The 20,094-nt window shown below is 41.2% G+C and overlaps 1 protein-coding gene across 5 annotated transcripts in view; it reads left to right on the top strand.

Annotated features, from left to right (window-relative positions):
* cadm4 (cell adhesion molecule 4) overlaps positions 1-20,094 on the top strand; it is a 330,325-nt gene that overhangs the window by 243,361 nt on the left and 66,870 nt on the right. The window contains exons 1-2 of one of the 5 annotated variants that reach the window (XM_072459939.1): positions 718-898; positions 19,643-19,789. In XM_072459939.1, coding sequence (XP_072316040.1) covers positions 811-898; positions 19,643-19,789 — 235 coding nt within the window. In that variant the 5' untranslated portion in view covers positions 718-810. Of the gene's footprint in view, positions 1-717; positions 899-19,642; positions 19,790-20,094 lie in introns of those variants that run through there. The other 4 variants (XM_072459942.1, XM_072459940.1, XM_072459943.1 and 1 more) reach the window with 4 other exon arrangements.

Consider the following 20,094-nt stretch of genomic DNA (forward strand, 5'->3'; position numbering starts at 1 on the left):
ATGCTTAGGAAGGGGTATCTGACCGAGGAGCAGTTATATTGATGTTCTGTGTTGCCCTGAACAATGCGGTTTGACCTAGAAGAGGCGAGCTGTCCATTGTGCTTGATGGTTGGGATTTAGATAGGTGTAAACAACTTCTGTTATCACTTTGCCGTACACTGTTAGTGATGTGCTAATTAAAATCCCTTCCATTTGGTTAATTGTAAAACCGCCTTTACTGATGTTCAGTGCTGGTGGAGAGAACAGTAAAGTCTGAGTTGTTTGGTCAATTTTGCTATCGGTTTTTCGGCTGTATCGATTCTAGTGTCTTGGGCTCTTGAGGCCGTGAAGCATTGTTGTAGAAAATTAGCTATATCGTAAAAGTGCTTTTATGGTTTGCTCGGATGTAGCAGAATTCCTGTATTGCTTTTTTTTTGCTATATGGATTCTCTGAGAGGGCATTGCAAGGTGGTAAATCCAACACTGGTCTTGGGCTCATTTCTGTGTGCGGTGTAGTGTAGCGCTTGGCTGTTAACGCATTGAACGGTTGCCAAAACGTCAGTGCGGTACATGCTAGCTTTTTTGTTCCGACATCACGGCTAACACGGGCTCTTTTACATGCGCCGGAGCAAATAGCAAAGTCTTTTCAACCCTCTCGGACAACGACTTGTGTCTAATTGCCGAAGTCAAGCCGGCCAAGTTTGCGCACGGTCCAGTAGTATTTGAAACATTGCTGTGGTTTCCCCCCCCGCCCCCGTGGACTGGTTCGTCTGCAGTCTGGGTCACAGAGGAGGCATTGATCAAACGTACACGCCAAATACTCAATACACAATGAAGGCTGTCCGGAGCTGGGGCCCCCTCCCTGCGCCCTTCTCCATGGGCCTGTGCACCATCGTCCTGCTAGCGGTCTGCATTGCTCGTAAGTCACACACACTTTATGCTCCCGTGTGCATTCAACTAAGATTAAACCCGACATGCCATATTGATCCAACAGGGAAATTCAGGTGTCGTTATGCACACACTAAGTCAGGGAAATAAGCCAATAGTGTTGCTTAAGGCTTACACATAATGACTTTTGCATAGAGTAGGTGCATTGTGTTTAGTGTTGTAGTAAAGAAATGTCTTTGGTTTTGTTTCTTTTTACTCTCCAGACCCTGTTGCAACTGTCGGTGTGATTGGCTCTGTCAGAAATATTTTTTACAGCCAATAAACAACTAAGTCATCTTCTTGACTGTATGCCATAGACACGTTACTATTCCTGTAAAAACTGCATCTCTGCCATCTCAAATTGAAAAGTCCTATTTTATCTTGATTTTATCTTCTGGTAAAGTCATCTGAACATGCTCTTATTCAGTCAATTATTTGAATTATAACTTTTTTATTTTCTTCATCTCATTTCTGTGTTTAAGTGTAGAAAACCAATGCAATTGAAAGCGACGTCAAGGATTATGACTTGTTCCTGTATGACTGTTTTAAAATATTTTATAATCACCATAATTCAACATACATTTAATCAACACTCCAAAAATAATATATAAATATGTTTTAAATAAAAGCTTTGTTTTCACAACAAAATCCTACATTAAAAAAATAATAATCTGATAACACAGTTTTGGAAATGTCTTAGACGTGTCAACAAAAGTCATTTGTAGATTAGAAATCCGTTATGGTATAATAATTGTGATATTGTAAAAATTAAATTCATTAATTTGGGACATGACTAGTTTGTGCTCCCATTGATTTAACATTAAAACAGCTCTTCACCAGCGAGACACACAATCTTAAAATAAACAAATGGTTTATATTTGTATATGATTGTGTATATAAAATAATTTTGGGAAGGTTTTATTTTATTATTTTTGTTTTACAGGAGTTTGGTCTCCATTCAGAAACAATAGAATTCAATGTAGTTAAGTGCTCACTTATACACTCCAATATAACTCACAATGAAGTAATGAAATGTCCATTTCCTCCAAAAACCTTTAGAAAATTCCTTTTTTTTTCTTCAATTAAGCTATGAGGCTAAGGATATATATCAGTCGGGAGATTGTTCCGTTTGATCACCCATAACAATAATAGCAGCTTTTATGTGGTTTGTTCATATACAACATTATGTGCTCGGCCATCAAAACCTGCTATGCACTTTAACAATAAAAACAATTCAACACAACATTGACTTCTTTTCTCCTGAACAATGTCAGCTCTTGAAGTAAGCTCTGATGTAGTGCAACAATACATAGAATGGTCAATATAAAAATCTGCTTATAATATTGCTTTGGTTAATGTCAGGTTAAAATAATTATTTCTATTTGACTTACAACTCACATTACCAATAAGCAGCGGTCAGGTTGTTGTAACCGGTTTAATTTCAAAGCACCTTGTATAAAGATATTATTTTTTCAGTTTAAATAGTTATTTCACATTTCATTGACATATTGTGCCATTCATTGAAAGTAAAAATAAAACTATATGTTTTAACCTTGAGTAGAATTGCCGTGGGTGGAAGTATAAAAGTAGTTGTATACCTTGGTAAAGACTGATGAAAGAGCTGAAACAAGGACTGATATCAGGTCAGTAACTGATTATGTAGCCCACTTGAGAAGGGAGACTCACAATCCATCTCCAGTTATTTTCACATTCCTTTTATGATCCCTTTGGGTTTTTAAACATGCAGAGATATGATGCATATGTAATATAAACTACAACTACATTGGCATTTCTTAATTGCCGTAAATGCATGTAGAATGAGATGCAATGGCCAAGTGTTATGACCAGGGGTAGCTGTTGCATAGAGGAAAATGCAAGCTCCAGATGAATTGTTCAAATGCTGGTAATTAAGTTTGAATTAGTAATTAAGATTAGGAACGGAGCACAGACAGGAGCATATGCCCAAGGGTGGCAGAAGAGAGATGGTAGTGAGTGAAAAGAAAGAAAGAAAGAAAGAAAGAAAGAAAGAAAGAAAGAAAGACAGACAGAGTGGAGATACAGTATAGTTTTTTTGTACAGCCTCTGAAGAATCTAATAAAAAAAAGTTGGACCCAGGAGTAGAGGAGATATTGCGGCCTAATAGAGAGCTTGTCGAACATGGAGTGAAAGAGATGCAAAAGTTCAAGAACCAGTGTCTGTGTGTGTGTGTATAGGTATATAGACATATAGATATACAGATGGAGAGATAGAGAGATACAGTATATATATACAACAAAAGAACAAAATGTGGCCAAACAGATACTTGGATCATGAAGAAGAGAGAAATAGAGAGACTGAGAACAGCAGTATGTCTGTTTGAGCTAGGGAGAAGACAGACAAACAAGACAAAACACCATAAAAAGAACCACAAGACATCAAGGAAAGGTGTTCTACTGAGCCAGAACACCAAGCGTGAACAGTGTTTTTGGCTTTTGGGGTATAGCTGTAAAAAATGGCATCACACTAGGGTCTCAAAATGATCACAAATCAGCTACTAAATCGACACTAAAACTAGTATTGAAACTATCATTGTGGTATTGAAAAGGATATCGAGAATTCCTACGCTGCATCAGAAAAGATTATAATTTGTAGATTTTTAGAATAGCTATTCATATTCAAACCACCTGAAATTGTGATATATTTTTGCATGTTCATCAGTACTTTTGATTAAATCAGACTTTGACCTGCTCCTGTAACTTTCACATCTTTCTGCCTGTCATTTGTCCCATGTTTTCATCCTGAGCCTCACGTGTGTCTCAGCGTGGCTCATTTCATGGTCTCTTCCTGTTTTTTTTTCGCTCTCAGTTCGTTTGCGTTCACAATTTCCAGAACAAACTAGCAAGACAAATGAATCCTGATTTGAATCAAAAGTGTATCGTGGAAACACCTTAATCTACACTCAGAAATTAATTATGTGTGTGAATCATTTTAGATTTGATATATTATCATGGGTCTCATAATAAAGGTTTGGTAATCTATTAGACTATGTCAACAAAGGATATTACTAGATAGTACATCAGAGATGGTGTAGTCATGGTGACATGACAAAAAAAAATCACTGTTTCTCCTCCCACTGGTGAAGACACAAGAATGTTTGACTATGTATTTTACTCGATTGTGTAGTTATTTTTCTCTGTTATACAACAAGACTATGTTTTTAGCTATACTTACAACTTACAACTCTAATAGAAGTTAACATGACGGTGGAAACGAAAATAATCCAACCGTATAATTACATTATTTTCCCATTTTCCCCAAACTCCTGAAAAATGACTTGGGCAATTACACTATGAGGCTAATAATACAGCCCATATTGCTTATTCTTGATTTGATTATGAATATGATGATAATAATCATATTGAATAGAAGTGCCATAGCTTGTATAACATTAAACCAGACTTAGCCAGATTTTAAACCAGACTAGTCTTTTATAAACAGCAAGAGCATCAAAAATTGAGTCATTACATGCATTATCATCAGTGACAGCTACATGCTAATACCTCCTCCTTCACTTACCACGCATCGACAGCCAGTAGATGCTCTTTTCTCACTTCTTATTGGTAGTCAAGTCCACACAGTTCGCCATGCCAGTAGCACCATTGCATCAACAGAAGGACATTGTTATGTTAAGAGAGAGGGATGGCGCTTGGAGTGACATGAGGGGGAGGTTGATGAGTGAGAAAAAGAGGAAAGAATATCTTGGCAATGGACAGTTAATGGTTAATTAATTCACACTACCAGGGACCATTTGCCGTAAATGCAAATATTCGGTATATTCGAGTTTGGTGCGCTTGGCAAAACGGAGGAAGCTGTGTGGGGAGTTTTTCAGCCAAAGAAGTTGGGAGCCGTGCTATTGGCAGTGCAAAGATAATAGGCCTGTAAATTTTCACCAAGCCACCGTTGGACTGTGTGTGCACGGTGGCGTGTTGGTGGGACTGTAGGCGCTGGGAGAGTAGAGGCGTAAAGTGCACCGCTGTAGATATTGTTAAGCAGATTTAGCCGTCGTAAAAATGGACAAAGGAGGGCAAGAAAACGGGAGGATTTAATGTTTCTGCCAACTCATGAATGCTAATATAGCGACAACAATAACTGAATGGTATTTGAGATTAGTATGTATATTTGCGCCCTCTAGCAGATCTGTAGTGGAACTGCACTGTTGACCATTGCATACAGTTGAAAAGGCTTTACTGTTAGGATTAAATCTAGTCACATTCAGTCTTCTATTCAAACCGGTATGATTAACATAACCTAATTGCACGGACAAAATATGTACGTTGTAGCGATGATTGTTTTAAACGTTTAAATAACTTTTTAAGGCCTAAATTTAAAATAAGTATATATATAATGTAAAATAATCATTGTTTAATGCTTTTAATTTCATATTGATGCTTCATACATTTAGCTGTCAGACAACCTTGGAGCCAAGGCTTTATGCAAATGACGTGTTGGACTAAATGCGCTTACAAATTAAACATATTGAATATACTTAGCTGTTATGTAAAGAAATGTGACTTATATTTACTTTATGAACTAAAAAATATGTTCACACCAATATTATATTGTAATGTGAGGAATGTGCAATCTTTGGACTTGAAACGTTGGCTGCTTTAATGTAACTATAATGTAAAGTATTTTAAGTAGACCCTTTTGCAAAACTCCATTTGAAGGAATTGGCCTATTAATAAACTGTGCTATGAGTCCTATTGTAATTCCAATAAACAAGGCCGCTCCTGTCCTCGCTGCACTCTGGTCTCGGGCCTGGTTTGTGCATTTGTGCCCCCCGTGCGTCACTCCCACTGTTCTGGCTCTCGTTTGGCATATCCTCCTCCGATATTTGCCCACTGTCCCTTTAAACCTCAATGTATGCTATATTTGTATGACCTTTACATTCTGCACACTGATGGAAAAACAGCTTTCATCCTCATCTGCAACTTAAAATCACCACCACTTCAGATGAGAATAGAAGACAACAAATTCTCAACATTTGTATGATCATATTATCATTATCTATAACTATTGTATATTGTGTCAATGCTGTAAATGACATGCAGGAAACGGCCATCATTTTTAGTAATAAATCTATGAATATGCTTTAAGAGATCAGTGCCTTTCTATATAGCAACAGGAGAACTGCGGTACTACCTTCTTTGAGTCTGATGGGGCCAATAAGAAGTCCGGCCGAGTAATAGGATGGGTGAACAAGTGGAGATGAAATCGCTTTGGGAAATGAACTGAAAAGAAGAGACTGGGGGCTACGAGGGAGTGATTGGAAAACGCCTAAGAACTGGCAAGACATACAAGATCTTCAGGTCAGATGGAGTGGGCGTGTAGATAAAGAATTGCAGTGTTGATGAGAAAAACGATGGAAACAGGCGAAAACAACGGATTTAGTTTCAGACGATGTACGTGGAGTGACCGGAGAGCAGGAGTCCAAAAACAGCCAGTGAAATAATAAATAAATAAAATGTCGACCGTCCGGCGCCTCAGGAGGGGGAAGCAGTGTCTCACCAACACCGTTTACGGTGCGGGTGGAGGCCTGCTGACCTCGACTGGGGATGTCGTCGGACGGTGGAAGGAATACTTTGAGGATCTCCTTAATCCCTCAGTCACGTCTTCCGAAGAGGAAGTAGAGTCCGGGGACTCGGAGGCTGGCTCATCCATCACCCAAGCTGAAGTCACTGAGGTTGTTCGCAAACTCCTCGGTGAGATCCGCCCTGAGTACCTAAAGAATCTGGATGTTGTAGGACTGTCTTGGTTGACACGTCTCTGCAACATCGCGTGGCGTTCGGGGACCTTGCCTCTGGACTGGCAGACCGGGGTGGTGGTCCCTCTGTTCAAGAAGGGGGACCGGAGGGTGTGTTCCAACTACAGAGGGATCACACTCCTCAGCCTCCCGGGTAAGGTCTATTCCAAGGTACTGGAGAGGAGAATCCGACCGATTGTCGAACCTCGGATTCAGGAGAAGCAGAGCGGTTTTCATCCTGGTCGTGGAACACTGGACCACCCTCCATCGGGTGCTCGAGGGCTCATAGGAGTTTGCCCAACCAGTCCACATGTGCTTTGTGGATCTGGAGAAGGCTTTCGACCGTGTCCCTCGGGGTGTCCTTTGGGGGGTGCTCCGGGAGTACGGGGTCCGGGGCCCTTTGCTCAGGGCTGTCCGGTCCCTGTATGACCGGAGCAGGAGCTGTGTTCGCATTGCCGGCAGTAAGTCAGACCTGTTCCCAGTGCATGTTGGACTCCGCCAGGGCTGCCCTTTGTCACCGGTTCTGTTCATAATTTTTATGGACAGAATTTATAGGCGCAGTCAGGGGTCGGAGGGTGTCCGGTTTGGGGACCACAGGATCTCATCTCTGCTGTTTGCAGACGATGTTGTCCTGATGGCTCCATCAAACCCGGACCTGCAACATGCACTGGGACGGTTTGCAGCCGAGTGTGAAGCGGCTGGGATGAGAATCAGCACCTCCAAATCTGAGGCCATGGTTCTCGACCGGAAAAAGGTGGTTTGCCCTCTCCAGATGGGTCGGGTGTCCTTGCACCAAGTGGAGGAGTTCAAGTATCTCGGGGTCTTGTTCACGAGTGAGGGAAGGATGGAGCGTGAGATCGACAGGCGGATCGGTGCAGCGGCTGCAGTGATGCAGTCGCTGCATCGGACCGTTGTGGTGAAGAGGGAGCTGAGCCGAAAGGCAAAGCTCTCGATTTACCGGTCGGTCTACGTTCCTACCCTCACCTATGGTCATGAGCTTTGGGTAGTGACCAAAAGAACAAGATCGCGGATACAAGCGGTCGAAATGAGTTTCCTCCGCCGTGTGGCTGGGCGCTCCCTTGGAGATAAGGTGAGGAGCTCGGCCACACGGGGGGAGCTCGGAGTAGAGCCGCTGCTCCTCCACGTCGAGAGGAGCCAGCTGAGGTGGCTCGGGCATCTGTTCCGGATGCCTCCTGGGCGCCTCCCTCGGGAGGTGTTTCAGGCATGTCCCACCGGGAAGAGGCCCCGGGGAAGACCCAGGACACGCTGGAGGGACTATGTCTCTCGGCTGGCCTGGGAACGCCTCGGAGGAGTTAGAGGAAGTGTCTGGGGAGAAGGAAGTCTGGGAGTCCCTGCTCAGACTGCTGCCCCCGCGACCTGGCCCCGGATAAGCGGCAGAAAATGGATGGATGGATAAAATGTCGGCGTGGGACGTAAATGATTCTAATGAGAGGTGAAAAGAGGGAAACAATTTTATGCTGATTTTGCTGATTAGGAATGTCACAGAGCTGCAATGCCTGGTGGGAAATAGGATTAGATGAACGGAAATATAGTGGGGTGTGTCGGTGTAATCCCTCATTCGTCCAGGCGTGTTCCATAGTAGAAAAAGCTTCAGTTGTAGTCATCTGGACTCAGTTTGAAAAAAATAGACGTTTCGACTCTCATCCAAGAGTCATTGTCAATAACAGAATTTAGGTCGAGAACTCCGATATTAATACTGTTCTGTGGTAAGACCCGCCCATTGGGAGGAGCCTTCCTGAAGTAGAAAGAGTTGTTTGTTTCAACAGAAACTCCCCCTTGTATCTACCGAGCTAGCCTATTCAGAATCTTAATGGGCTATTAGAAACCTCTTTGTCTTTGTGAGACCCTGGCTCAACCACCCTGAGTACCTGATTAGCATCTAAATGTCCTTTACCTTTCCAGGGGTTCAGAATCCCATTATAAATAACAGGAAGATGAAACCTAAGCCCTCCATTTCTGTTTAAAGAAGGTCTTTCTTTTTTAACAAAAATAGCTTCCTTGACTCCTCTTTCAAACCATCTTTTCTCCCTGCTTAAAACCTTCACCTCACCGTCTTCAAACGAGTGATTAGAGGCTTCAAGATGGAGATGCACGGCGCTCTGAGGTCCTGAACTAGTATTTCTTCTGTGCTGATAAAGCCTCTTGTGTAGAGGCTGTTTCGTCTCACCTATGTAACGTTCTTTACAACTTTCTTCACTGCATTGGATCGAATAAACTACATTGCTCTGTTTTTGAGTCGGCAACTTGTCCTTTGGGTGAACCAGTTTTTGTTTTAAAGTGTTTCCTGGTTTAAAATAAACAGGGACTTCGTGTTGTCTAAAAATTCTCTGCAGTTTTTCCGACAGGCCAGACACATAAGGGATAGAAACACCCTTCCTTCTCTGTTCAGTTTCCCTTTTGTCCTGCTTCTTGGTTCTCTTCACTCTGTTGAGAGCCCAAGCGGGGTAACCACAGGCTGAGAGGGCATTTCGGACATGTTTGTCCTCTTTCTTCTTGCCCTCTGAGCTGGTGGGCACACCTTGAGCTCTGTGTTGTAAGGTTCTGATCACACCCAGCTTGTGCTGTAGTGGGTGGTTGGAACCAAAGAGCAGATACTGGTCCGTGTGTGTAGGTTTCCTATATACTTCTATTTGGAGTTTCCCGTCCTCTCCTCTGATCGTGGAACAATCAAGAAAGGCCAAGCGATTCTCCTTATCGTCTTCTCTTGTAAACCTAATATGTGGGTCCACCGCATTGATGTGATCAGAGAAGGTTTCCAGCTCTTGTTTCTTGATTGTTACAAAAGTATCATCGACATAGCGGAGCCACAGTTTTGGAGCTATGCCTGAGAATGAGGACAGTGCCTTCTTCTCAAAGTGCTCCATGTACAGGTTGGCCACTATGGGAGAGACGGGCGAGCCCATGGCACAGCCATGAATCTGTCTGTAAAATTGTCCCCGGAATTGAAAGTAAGTGGTGTTCAGACAGATGTCCAACAGTTTACATATGTGTTCAGGTGTCAGTTTGGTCCTTTCCTGTAGGGTGGTGTCTTCCTGCAGTCTGATCCTCACTGCTTATGTTTATTTTAAACCAGGAAACACTTTAAGACAAAAACTGGTTCACCCAAAGGACAAGTTGCCGACTCAAAAACAGAGCAATGTAGTTTATTCGATCCAATGCAGTGAAGAAAGTTGTAAAGAACGTTACATAGGTGAGACGAAACAGCCTCTACACAAGAGGCTTTATCAGCACAGAAGAAATACAAGTTCAGGACCTCAGAGCGCCGTGCATCTCCATCTTGAAGCCTCTAATCACTCGTTTGAAGACGGTGAGGTGAAGGTTTTAAGCAGGGAGAAAAGATGGTTTGAAAGAGGAGTCAAGGAAGCTATTTTTGTTAAAAAAGAAAGACCTTCTTTAAACAGAAATGGAGGGCTTAGGTTTCATCTTCCTGTTATTTATAATGGGATTCTGAACCCCTGGAAAGGTAAAGGACATTCAGATGCTAATCAGGTACTCAGGGTGGTTGAGCCAGGGTCTCACAAAGACAAAGAGGTTTCTAATAGCCCATTAAGATTCTGAATAGGCTAGCTCGGTAGATACAAGGGGGAGTTTCTGTTGAAACAAACAACTCTTTCTACTTCAGGAAGGTTCCTCCCAATGGGCGGGTCTTACCACAGAACAATATTAATATCGGAGTTCTCGACCTAAATTCTGTTATTGACAATGACTCTTGGATGAGAGTCGAAACGTCTATTTTTTTCAAACTGAGTCCAGATGACTACAACTGAAGCTTTTTCTACTATAGTGGGGTGTGCAAAAAGAGAAGTGTGTTGTGCAATTAGAAGAAGGAGGACACATTTATTTAAGATGCGTGTTTCTATCATATCTCATTGTTCTGTTGGTTCGCAGTGCAGACAGGAGAAGATAATAACATTGTTTCATATTTTACTAACTTCAAAGTCTCATTGGGCTGTTATGTACATTGCAGATTTTTTGAGCCAATACCATTGCCTATGACGATTTAAATTAAACCCACAGAACACAAATGTAATATAAATTCACTTTTCACTTCAGTGTTTATCTGGGATTAAAAATATGTTGTAGCATGATTGTGTAAACATATTGATATGTGTAGCACACTGAATTGAGTTCTACACAATATCCATCTGAAAGCTGTCGGGAAAAGAAACGTCATGGTGGATATTTTAATGTTATTAGTCAAAGCGTCACAACAACAGAAACAAGCTTATAAATCAAACATTTTGTTACACAAAATTGCTATATATATATATATATATATATATATATATATATACATACACAGGCTTTTAGATAGAGACCCGTCTGCCCGTATTTTGGACGGGGTATTCTAAAATGTGGACGGGCATTTTCGAGTGCAGGGACGGCCATTTTATTTATAAATCTTAAAAAAAAACTGAATATTATCATTAAATCGGGCCGGGAAGCGTTTGACAATAGTCCGCCATTGCAGTTTACTGTTTACAAGTGAAAATTTGCAAATAGTTTTAGATTTTTAAAGAACTTTGAAGCTCTGTGGTGCATTCATATTTTCTTTATTCTTAAATTGAATGACAAACTTGAAAAATGTTTTTTTTATTTTTTATTCAAAAATGTCTTCTTTTTCATTGCTCGAGTTTCATAACTATCCAGTATTGATGCATCTGGCTTCGGACACCGCTGTCTCGTCCCTCGTCTCCTTTCCCTCGTCTCCTTTCCCTCGTCTCCTTTCCCTCGTCTCCTTTCCCTCGTCTCCTTTCCCTCTCCTGAGCGGTGCGCTATAAAAAACAGCGTGATTATACGACCAGCTTGAGCTGCAGAACAAATCAGGTTTAGCGATGGAGAGTGTGCAGATAGAAATGGCACAGAGGAAGGAGAAAGATTCCCACTGAGTCCCTGAAAAAGAGATGGCGAGGGTAAAATGAAAGCACAGTGTGGCATTGAGGAAGAAAACTTTAGCAAAGCAAAGGGAAGCGAGGAGTATAGGAGTATAAAGGTAAGGTCAGGAGTAAAAGGAGGCGGGGGTAAATCGTCCACTGGTCGGCTCAGTGTGACATGCTATCAGATGCACCACCAATGGGGAAAAGTATTAGGATTTCATACTGAGACACTTTTTTGCCCTGTAAATGAGTAGTCAAGGGAACCAAATGAAAAACACACTATTTAAAAAGTGTCTTTTGCTAAGGCACCTAAACTAGAATGATTACACAGCCTTTAAAATCTGCAAAGTATATATTTTTTGACAGAGAAAATAATAAAGACTGCATCATCGTATGTATTTGAAATGGTCCATACGATGACAAAGTTCAAAGTTTGTCACATTCAAATGGACTTGGGTTGTGAGAGCAAGAAACAAGTTGTGATTGCAGCTAACGTCCTTTGTCACGACTAAAGAAATCACATAATGAAGCTGTAAGTGGGCTGTATGCTACAATGCTTTGATGAAAAGGTCACATACACTCTTTTTCGATTATTTACAGATGAATCACTTCGGACATAGTTGAATGATTTTGAAGTGTAGGAACTGTCCTTCTGAGCTCAATGTTGAATTAATTTTTAACTTACTTTAACTCAAAGGAATTTAAAAGATTGTTAAGAGGTGTTAAGAGGTCGAGTTAGTTTTCCCAACCTTTGTTTGTATTGTCAACTTTCCAACTTGAAAATAAATAAATAAAAAGAGGACACGAAACAACAGAAAATAAAAAGAAAATAAACACAATTGAATTGAAAATGTATTCAGTTTATGTTCTTTTTATTTTCTGTTGTTTCCTTATGTTAAGTGTACAGTATCTCATGTGCAGTGCTCATGTACTCGTAGGAGATCCCATATCTCTTGGGTAAGGCTGCATTGTGTTTTAATGTACGTGTGAAAGTTTGGTAGAAAGTTTCCATCCGTAGTCTTGGTTATACGCTGCAATAGAGAAAAGGATATATAGTATGGTGAACGGGACAGTTGTGGTCAGAGGGCGAAAATGCATTATAAGCGACGCAATAAAAGATAAGAGAGTGAGGGCGTGATGACAGGAGGAGGAATGAAGGATCAAATCAGGCAAGAGCTTGGAAAGACAGAGATGGATGGAAAGGGTGCGTAAAAATCCGAGATGGTTGGAATAGATTAGGCTCGCAGGACGTCTGGGTGGTGGACTTTTAAAATCAAGAAGCAGTGCACGGGGAAGGGAACGAGGGGGTTGGGTGTGCAAAAAGGCACATAAGCAAATGTTATGGGGAAGATGAGTGCAAGATTTGTAAAGGATTATGCATTATTTATAACGGGAGCGTTCTCTCTTTTTTCTTTTTTCTTTTGATTGGCAGTGTTTTGCCTTCCTCTGAGAGATGGGGAGATAATTTTAGAAAAGAGGCAAGAGACATGTACGTAAAAGCTCAAAGTCAGCTTTTTTGTAAGTAAGTACAGCCTTACTCTGGTTAACCTGGAGCAAATACATAAACATTAAGTTAATTTGCATGCGCCCTCATGGAAGTAGCTTACCCCACATAATAATAGTACAACCAGATGGGAAGTTTGTGTAAAAGTGGAAAGATTATATGATGATGTTGTTTTCATCTGCGCATATATTAAGATGTTGTGCATTGTTGTCTTGCAACTTCAATTTTCTTGTAAGCCAATGACTTGCATGCTGAGCAAGAGTATTCTCAATGTGGAATTGAACTGGAAAAGTTCGGGAATTGAACTGGAAAAGTTCGGGAATTAAAGGAACATCTGTGAACTTAAATGGTTTCGGTGTTGAAATAGTGATATTAGATCTGACTATCGTTGAGAGGTGTTTGTGAGGCCCCCAAAAGAGCACTAAAAATAAAAATAAGTACTGAGGTTTATAATTCCAAAAAGTTATAATCGGTACTGTCATTACTTCTTGAAATATTTTTCAAGATTTGATTGCTTTCCCAGGAATATTCCACACATTAGTGCCTTTCTGTACATTGACGTACAGTGTCTTCTGCCTCGGGTGTATTATATTCTTTGAAATCTTACTTCAGAAAAGCTCTCCAAGCACTGCACTTGCCCTGCAGACCTGAAGGATGTACAAATGCATATAACATGGCAAAAAGATTCAACTAAAAATGTCACAAAATATTGAAGTATTGAAGTACCCGTTAAAAATGTTTTATTTATATTTCTGCTCAATGCTTGGACTTTAACTCAATATATTCACAATAAGCCTGCTTGAAAAAGATACTTAACCCAACTCAACTCAAATAATGTGGAGAAGAAAGTACGCGTTTTCACTGTAAAACTGAGTAAAGTAAAGTAAAGATATCTAAAACTTGTAATAGTAGTAGCTTAAAGTTTTATCCAGTAGTACAGTGGTGGCCAACCAGTCAGAGACGAAGAGCCACATTTTTTACTGTGTTACCGCAAAGAGCCACATCATACACATGGGCACACATGAACATCACCCCATCCCTTCCTCTTACACACACACCTCTGCTCAGCCATATTATTATTATTATTATTATTATTATTATTATTATTATTATTATTATTATTATTATTATTATTAACAATATCATGTCACACACCAACATGATAATGACAGAAATTGACTCCTACAGTACTAAGACCACAACCCAGTCATTTTCAACAATGAACATTGTGTGCACTGTCTCACACACACAAACTCTCAGTTCAACAAAGTCCACAAACAAAAACATCATCATTTACAAACCATATTGAAGTTCAATATTGGTGGTTTTCGTTTAGATGAGGGCCGTCTCCCCGTATTTTGGACGGGGTATTTTGAAATGTGGACGGGCATTTTTATTAATAAATCTTAGAAAAAAGGGAATATTATCATTAAATTGGGCCAGGAAGCGTTTGATTAAAGTCCGCCTCGGCCCGCGCCATGACAGTTTACTGTTTACAAGGGAAAATTTGCATGCTGCGCGCTGATTGGTCGACAAAGTTTGTGTGCTTGGCTCTGATTGGCTGCCGAGCCGTGGTTCGGAGAATGCCGAAGCTCCACTTCCATGCGGTCGAGCGGCGCCCGTGCGGAGGATCACCGTGCGGGCGCCTCCGCGCACGCAGAGCGCCGTCTGGCACAACACAAACACAAATGTTGATATGAACGTAAAAGAGCCGCATGAAACCAGGCAAAGAGCCGCGTGCGGCTCGAGAGCCGCGGGTTGGCCAGGCCTGCAGTAGTACTTAGTTTGATTCATCTTAAAGGAAGAAACTTCATAAACTCAGTATCTTCTAACTCTAATTACTCCAGTTCATTTGCTTGCATGCAGACCGTATAGCCCAACCAGATGGAGAATTTCTATAATGGAAGAGGACAATATGACTGAGTTATTGTTTTAATCTCTGCATACATTAAGACTTTGTGCACTATTGTCTCATAGCATTGATTTTCTTGTAAAAAAAAAAGAAGAAAAAAAGACAGCCTGCATGCAAAAGAAGAACACGGGCGCTTGGCCAACTTCCAATTCAAAGATAATGAGAGATAATGAATAGGCCGACAGTGACTGGAAACACATACGAGCCTTGTTTAGGGCCGAGCGGAGACAGTTCTTCTCTTATGCCTCTTGTTTTTCATGCCACACTATCCTCCCTTTAGCCCTGAAATAAGGACTTATAACTAAAAGGCAGTATGTAATTTAACAACCAGCCAGCGAACAGGTTTTTGGAGGATTTACCCCTTCAGGGTGGCATCTAGCTGCTTTGCCAGAAAACCCTCAACCTGGCTGCCTCCCAAATCAGTCTTTTAACAGGTCCACCCCCCCGCCTATCTGACTTATAACTCAAACCCATTGTGGGACCATTAGGAGAGGCCCCGGACTGCCTTGTCTTGTGAATTCCCCTCCTCGGCTGTTATTTGTTTATTTGTTTGTATAGTAGTTTGAAATGATGGCCTTTCTCTGATGCCTACTGCCGGTGTAAATAAAGGCTTCATTTCCCCCTCTGTGCAGTGGCGGTGACAGTGAATGGGGGTAAAACTGAATACACTGCTGTGAAATACTGACCTCGCTTGGTTGAGGAAAGAACTTATTATAATTTTTTTGGCTCGCTTGTTATTTATCTGTTGATCATAACCCTTCACGCTATTGATCGTCCTTTGCATTCTCCCCTAATATGATTCAATGCTTATGGAGAGTTTTATTATGGGCACGCATTTTAATAGGGGGTAGATTAATATCTCTGTCATAGAGGTTGCTTCCCCTTTCCACCACCCCCTCCTTCTTATTTCCCACAATGCAGCGTGATCACAGGCACAAGCACTTGGCCTTGATGTGAATGTCAGCCTATAAAACCTATAGTCAGGCTAAAGTGCTTTACCCAGCTGGGTTATTAGCCAGTCGAAGTGTATGCGTCACTGCTTGTATACGCCGTCCAACCCCTCGCAGCTGCATTATTATACCAAATCTATGGCTTCCTAACTCCCCGCTAGCGTTTCCTAGTTTGAGCCGGCACTCCCCCACAGTGCCAGCCCATCTCTGTAACATGTGCCCACATCGATCAGCTAGCATCCAGCAGGTGTTGTCAGTGGCACCGCGCAGAGATCCACGTTGGATGCCAGCCAGCCGTCTGACTAACATTTCTCCCCCTGTTCCTGTGGTGTGGTAACATCAGTTGTAAAGTTATTTTCCTGCTTCAGTAACCCTCCTCCTCAACATTCACTTCGCTGTTGCGCAAAAGAACTTCTGTCTCAGGTGCAGTGATTCTTTAGCAAACGTGTTACTTGCAACGACGCACTAACAAACGGGTTATCACGTCGTTGATATTCATTACGTATGAGATTTACAAATGAGCTAATACAGGCGCACTGAATTGGGGTAACTGAGTGTTTGATTAGTACTTTTACTGCATCATATGGTGTGCAAAGACGTGGTTAGAGTGTGGAAATAACACAACCTAAAATTCTCCAGATCAGCTCAACCATGTGAATGTACTTTCTTCTGTCTTTCTTTTTCTACAACCCAGCAGCAACATTGTGTACTTGGGTGAACATATACCCGTACAAAAAGTTGGATGCCCTACCATCTGCATATTTTTATTCTTTGTTTGTACAATTGTCAAACTTTTCCCCACGCATTCTCTCCCACAAAGCAACAATTGCAAGTAGGAATTAGCGATCGGCGATACCAGTGATTTTGATTTCAATTTGGTGCCAAGTAATACTATGATTGCAATATCTATTCAATACCAATGAGTTTTAAATTAAAATGCATGGAAACTCCGGAAGAAGAATCATTATGCACCACACCAACTCGAACGGATCTCAAAACTGCATTGTGGTGTTGTTGGTTTTTTGGTCATTTTGGTATCATTGCACCCATCACTAAATAAGATGCAGTTGCAATGTTGAGTTTTTGTCATGTTGGCTTTTCCGGAAACAATTGCTCTGAAGCAGTGAATTAAAGCTGCACCTGAATTGTTTTGTTTGTGAGCAGTTTGGACCCTGCCCCATCACTCATCCCGTTTGTTTCAAGCGTTTCCTAATCATAGCCGACACTGCCTTGTGATCAGTCCACCCACATTGATCTGACACAATCCAGCTGTTGTCGATGGCATCTAACTCCACATTGGACGCCAGTCTTTTCCCTCACAGCCAGCAGTTTGTTTCTTTCCTGGATGTGTTATGGCGACACAAACCGATGTGGCTCATTACTCTTTACGGGTGACAGCTGCCTGAATGAGTAGGCTTACAAATGGACATCTAATTAGTTTTTCTGGCTGTTTCCCAAAAGCAAACTTCTGACCACTCTTTTGCCTGTATGAAGTCCATTCTGAACACATTCTGTCCTCGGAATGACGGGTCACTGATAACACACTGCTCTGCAACTTTGTCCTGATGCATGGAGCACTCTTAGCAATTAGCTCCCTTCAAAACAATGGCAGCCTAGCCTGGTTGCCACGGTGATGAGTAATAACAGCCATTACTAAAATAATTGGGATGCGGAGGCAGGCCCTGATGGTCTCTGATATGAATCACAAAATTGATGGAGACAATGGGAGCAATAATGACTACAATTAGTGGTAATTGTCAAATCCCCCCTTCCCGTTCTATGGATTATAATTTCTTAGCCCCTTATTTTGGCTTTTGCTTTCACTTTAATATCAGCTATGTCTCCTTGTGATGAGAAAAATATGTAAGCTTTGACGATTTTCATAAAAGGGATTAATATCAATGGAAAAGTGGAGGGATCAGGTGTTGTTTGAGTCTAGATATTCCATCTCCGGGTTGAACACTTACCTGACACAGTGCTGCTCATTTGTTTGCCCCTCACGCAAACTTATGACAGGTGCAGATAAAGACGTGGCCTAAAGCGGCCGAGTCAGCACCATCTGTTTGTCCCTGAACGCCCCTGTCTTCTAAAGGTTTTCACCGAGCTCCAAGCCACTGCCAGGGCCAACCTTTTAGAGCTCTGTGCTCTTCAGCGGCACTTTGCATTGCGCGCTTCATCATTATGCATAAATATTGATGTTGTTCCCGTTCTAAATCCTCCCCACAGCCACCACTTTGCCAGGAAGAGATGGAATGCAAATTGGGATGCAAATTGGTAAATACTAGTTTGGGGGAGCCCAGCGAGATGGTCTTCTCTTCAAGGCAATCATTTTCCACTCTGGGCTTGAGCCATAGAACTAATTGCTGCGCCAATGATTTGTGTCCCAGGAGCCGCGCGCTGTGTCCATTGTGCGCAGTGGGAGATGTGACTTGTATGGGCCGTGTCAACAGCCTGACCCACAAACATCGAGGGTGCTCCAATCAATGCATAATCAACCTCCTCATTACACAGTCAGCCTGTCTGAAACATCAAAGAGGCACCCCACCGCTCCTCCACTCTTGTTGTCTAAAAATATTGCATTCTAGGCCGAGACAAATTTGTTTGAAAAATGTCAAAGTAGCTGCAATTGCATTTCCAAACCTCTTCATGCTTTGGAGGTCTGATTCTGATTGATCACTGGACAAAGATGACTGAGTTGTGGAACTTTGGTTAGCTAAAGAAGTGTACACATTTTTCAACAGTTTCTGGGAATTTTTGCACATTTGCACATACATGTTCAGGAATAACTGGATTTGTTTTTTTTAAATCAGTAAATATAGTATGCAGGATTTTATTTTATTTTGGGGTTAAAGTGAAAAGGTGTTGGTTAGTGCCTCAATGATACATAAATATTGAGTACATCCTTACATTCGACCTGATCCCTTCTTTCTTCAATATATTAAAACCACCTGTATAACCTGATTGGAGAAGATAAAAGTGGCTTACGCATTGAAAGCCTTTGTAAAGCACTGGTTTCATGCATTTAACAGCTGATTTAATATGCATAATGTTTTTCACCAAACTGCAGAATGGTCTCTGGAATATTCATCATTTACCAGTTTCCTGGAAGATTCAAAACAAAACAAAAAACTTAACTTTAATAACAATATTAATTCAAAGAGAACAAATCCTGCTACCTGGGGATATTTTTTTTTTTAATGGTGCGTCTCTCTTTTCAGGTGTTCCTTTAAACCAGAACTGACAATTCCGCTTTTAATAGGACATTATGCATTCAAAATAACATTGATTCATTTGGTTGGGACTAGCCAGCGGCGCTAGAGTTGTTTGTGCTATCCGCATGTGTTTGTGCAGACGAATGGCTGTAATTATAGTCATCCTTTATTATAATCATAAGAACACACTGTTATAAGGGCTTCCACTTACTTTATCAGTGCCTTTTAAAGCCATACTATTTATTCTACTTCCCATTAGGTTTGTCTTTTTACACTTCCATCCTTACCTTTTCTTCTAAGCTGAGCTTGAACTGCAGCCGAATGAATGATGTTCTAAGTACTGCATTTTCAAAGGTTCTATCTTAAAGTGGAGTGAAATTGAACATCTCTTTAGCTTCCCTCGCCGTTGTCTAATTTACTTATTTGCCTTGCACTCTCTGTTCCTGCTTCTAACAGTGTCCTTTTTGCCTCTCCTCAGCCCATTGTCAGACGGTGCAAGCGGAGAATGTGACAGTTTTGGAAGGAGCAACGGCCCAGATCTCCTGTCGGCTCAACAACTATGACGGGTCAATAGTGGTCATCCAGAATCCACGCCGACAGACACTCTTCTTCAATGGGTCAAGAGGTAAGAGAACGGATTAAGAAAATAGTTTGGATTGTTTCTGGCCTCACTATTTCAAAACTTTGTGTGTGTTTTAAACAGTCTACAACATCAGAAATATATTGTATGTACACTAATGTATTGGCAATTCAATATTGAAATCAACTTTAAATCAAACCAAATATGACATGCAACATTTATTTTTAGACACAGATTACTTTGACAGAGTGATAACATTTTGCCATTGTTCATTTGTATTCTCGTCTTAAAACCCTTTTTTATTCTCTGTTTTTTTAACTCTGCTTGTGTGTGGATATATATATATATAT

Source organism: Eucyclogobius newberryi, unplaced genomic scaffold (assembly GCF_026437365.1).
Source record: "Eucyclogobius newberryi isolate DKJ021-1_F unplaced genomic scaffold, fEucNew1.0.hap1 SCAF_3, whole genome shotgun sequence".
Taxonomy (NCBI): Eukaryota; Metazoa; Chordata; class Actinopteri; order Gobiiformes; family Gobiidae; genus Eucyclogobius; species Eucyclogobius newberryi.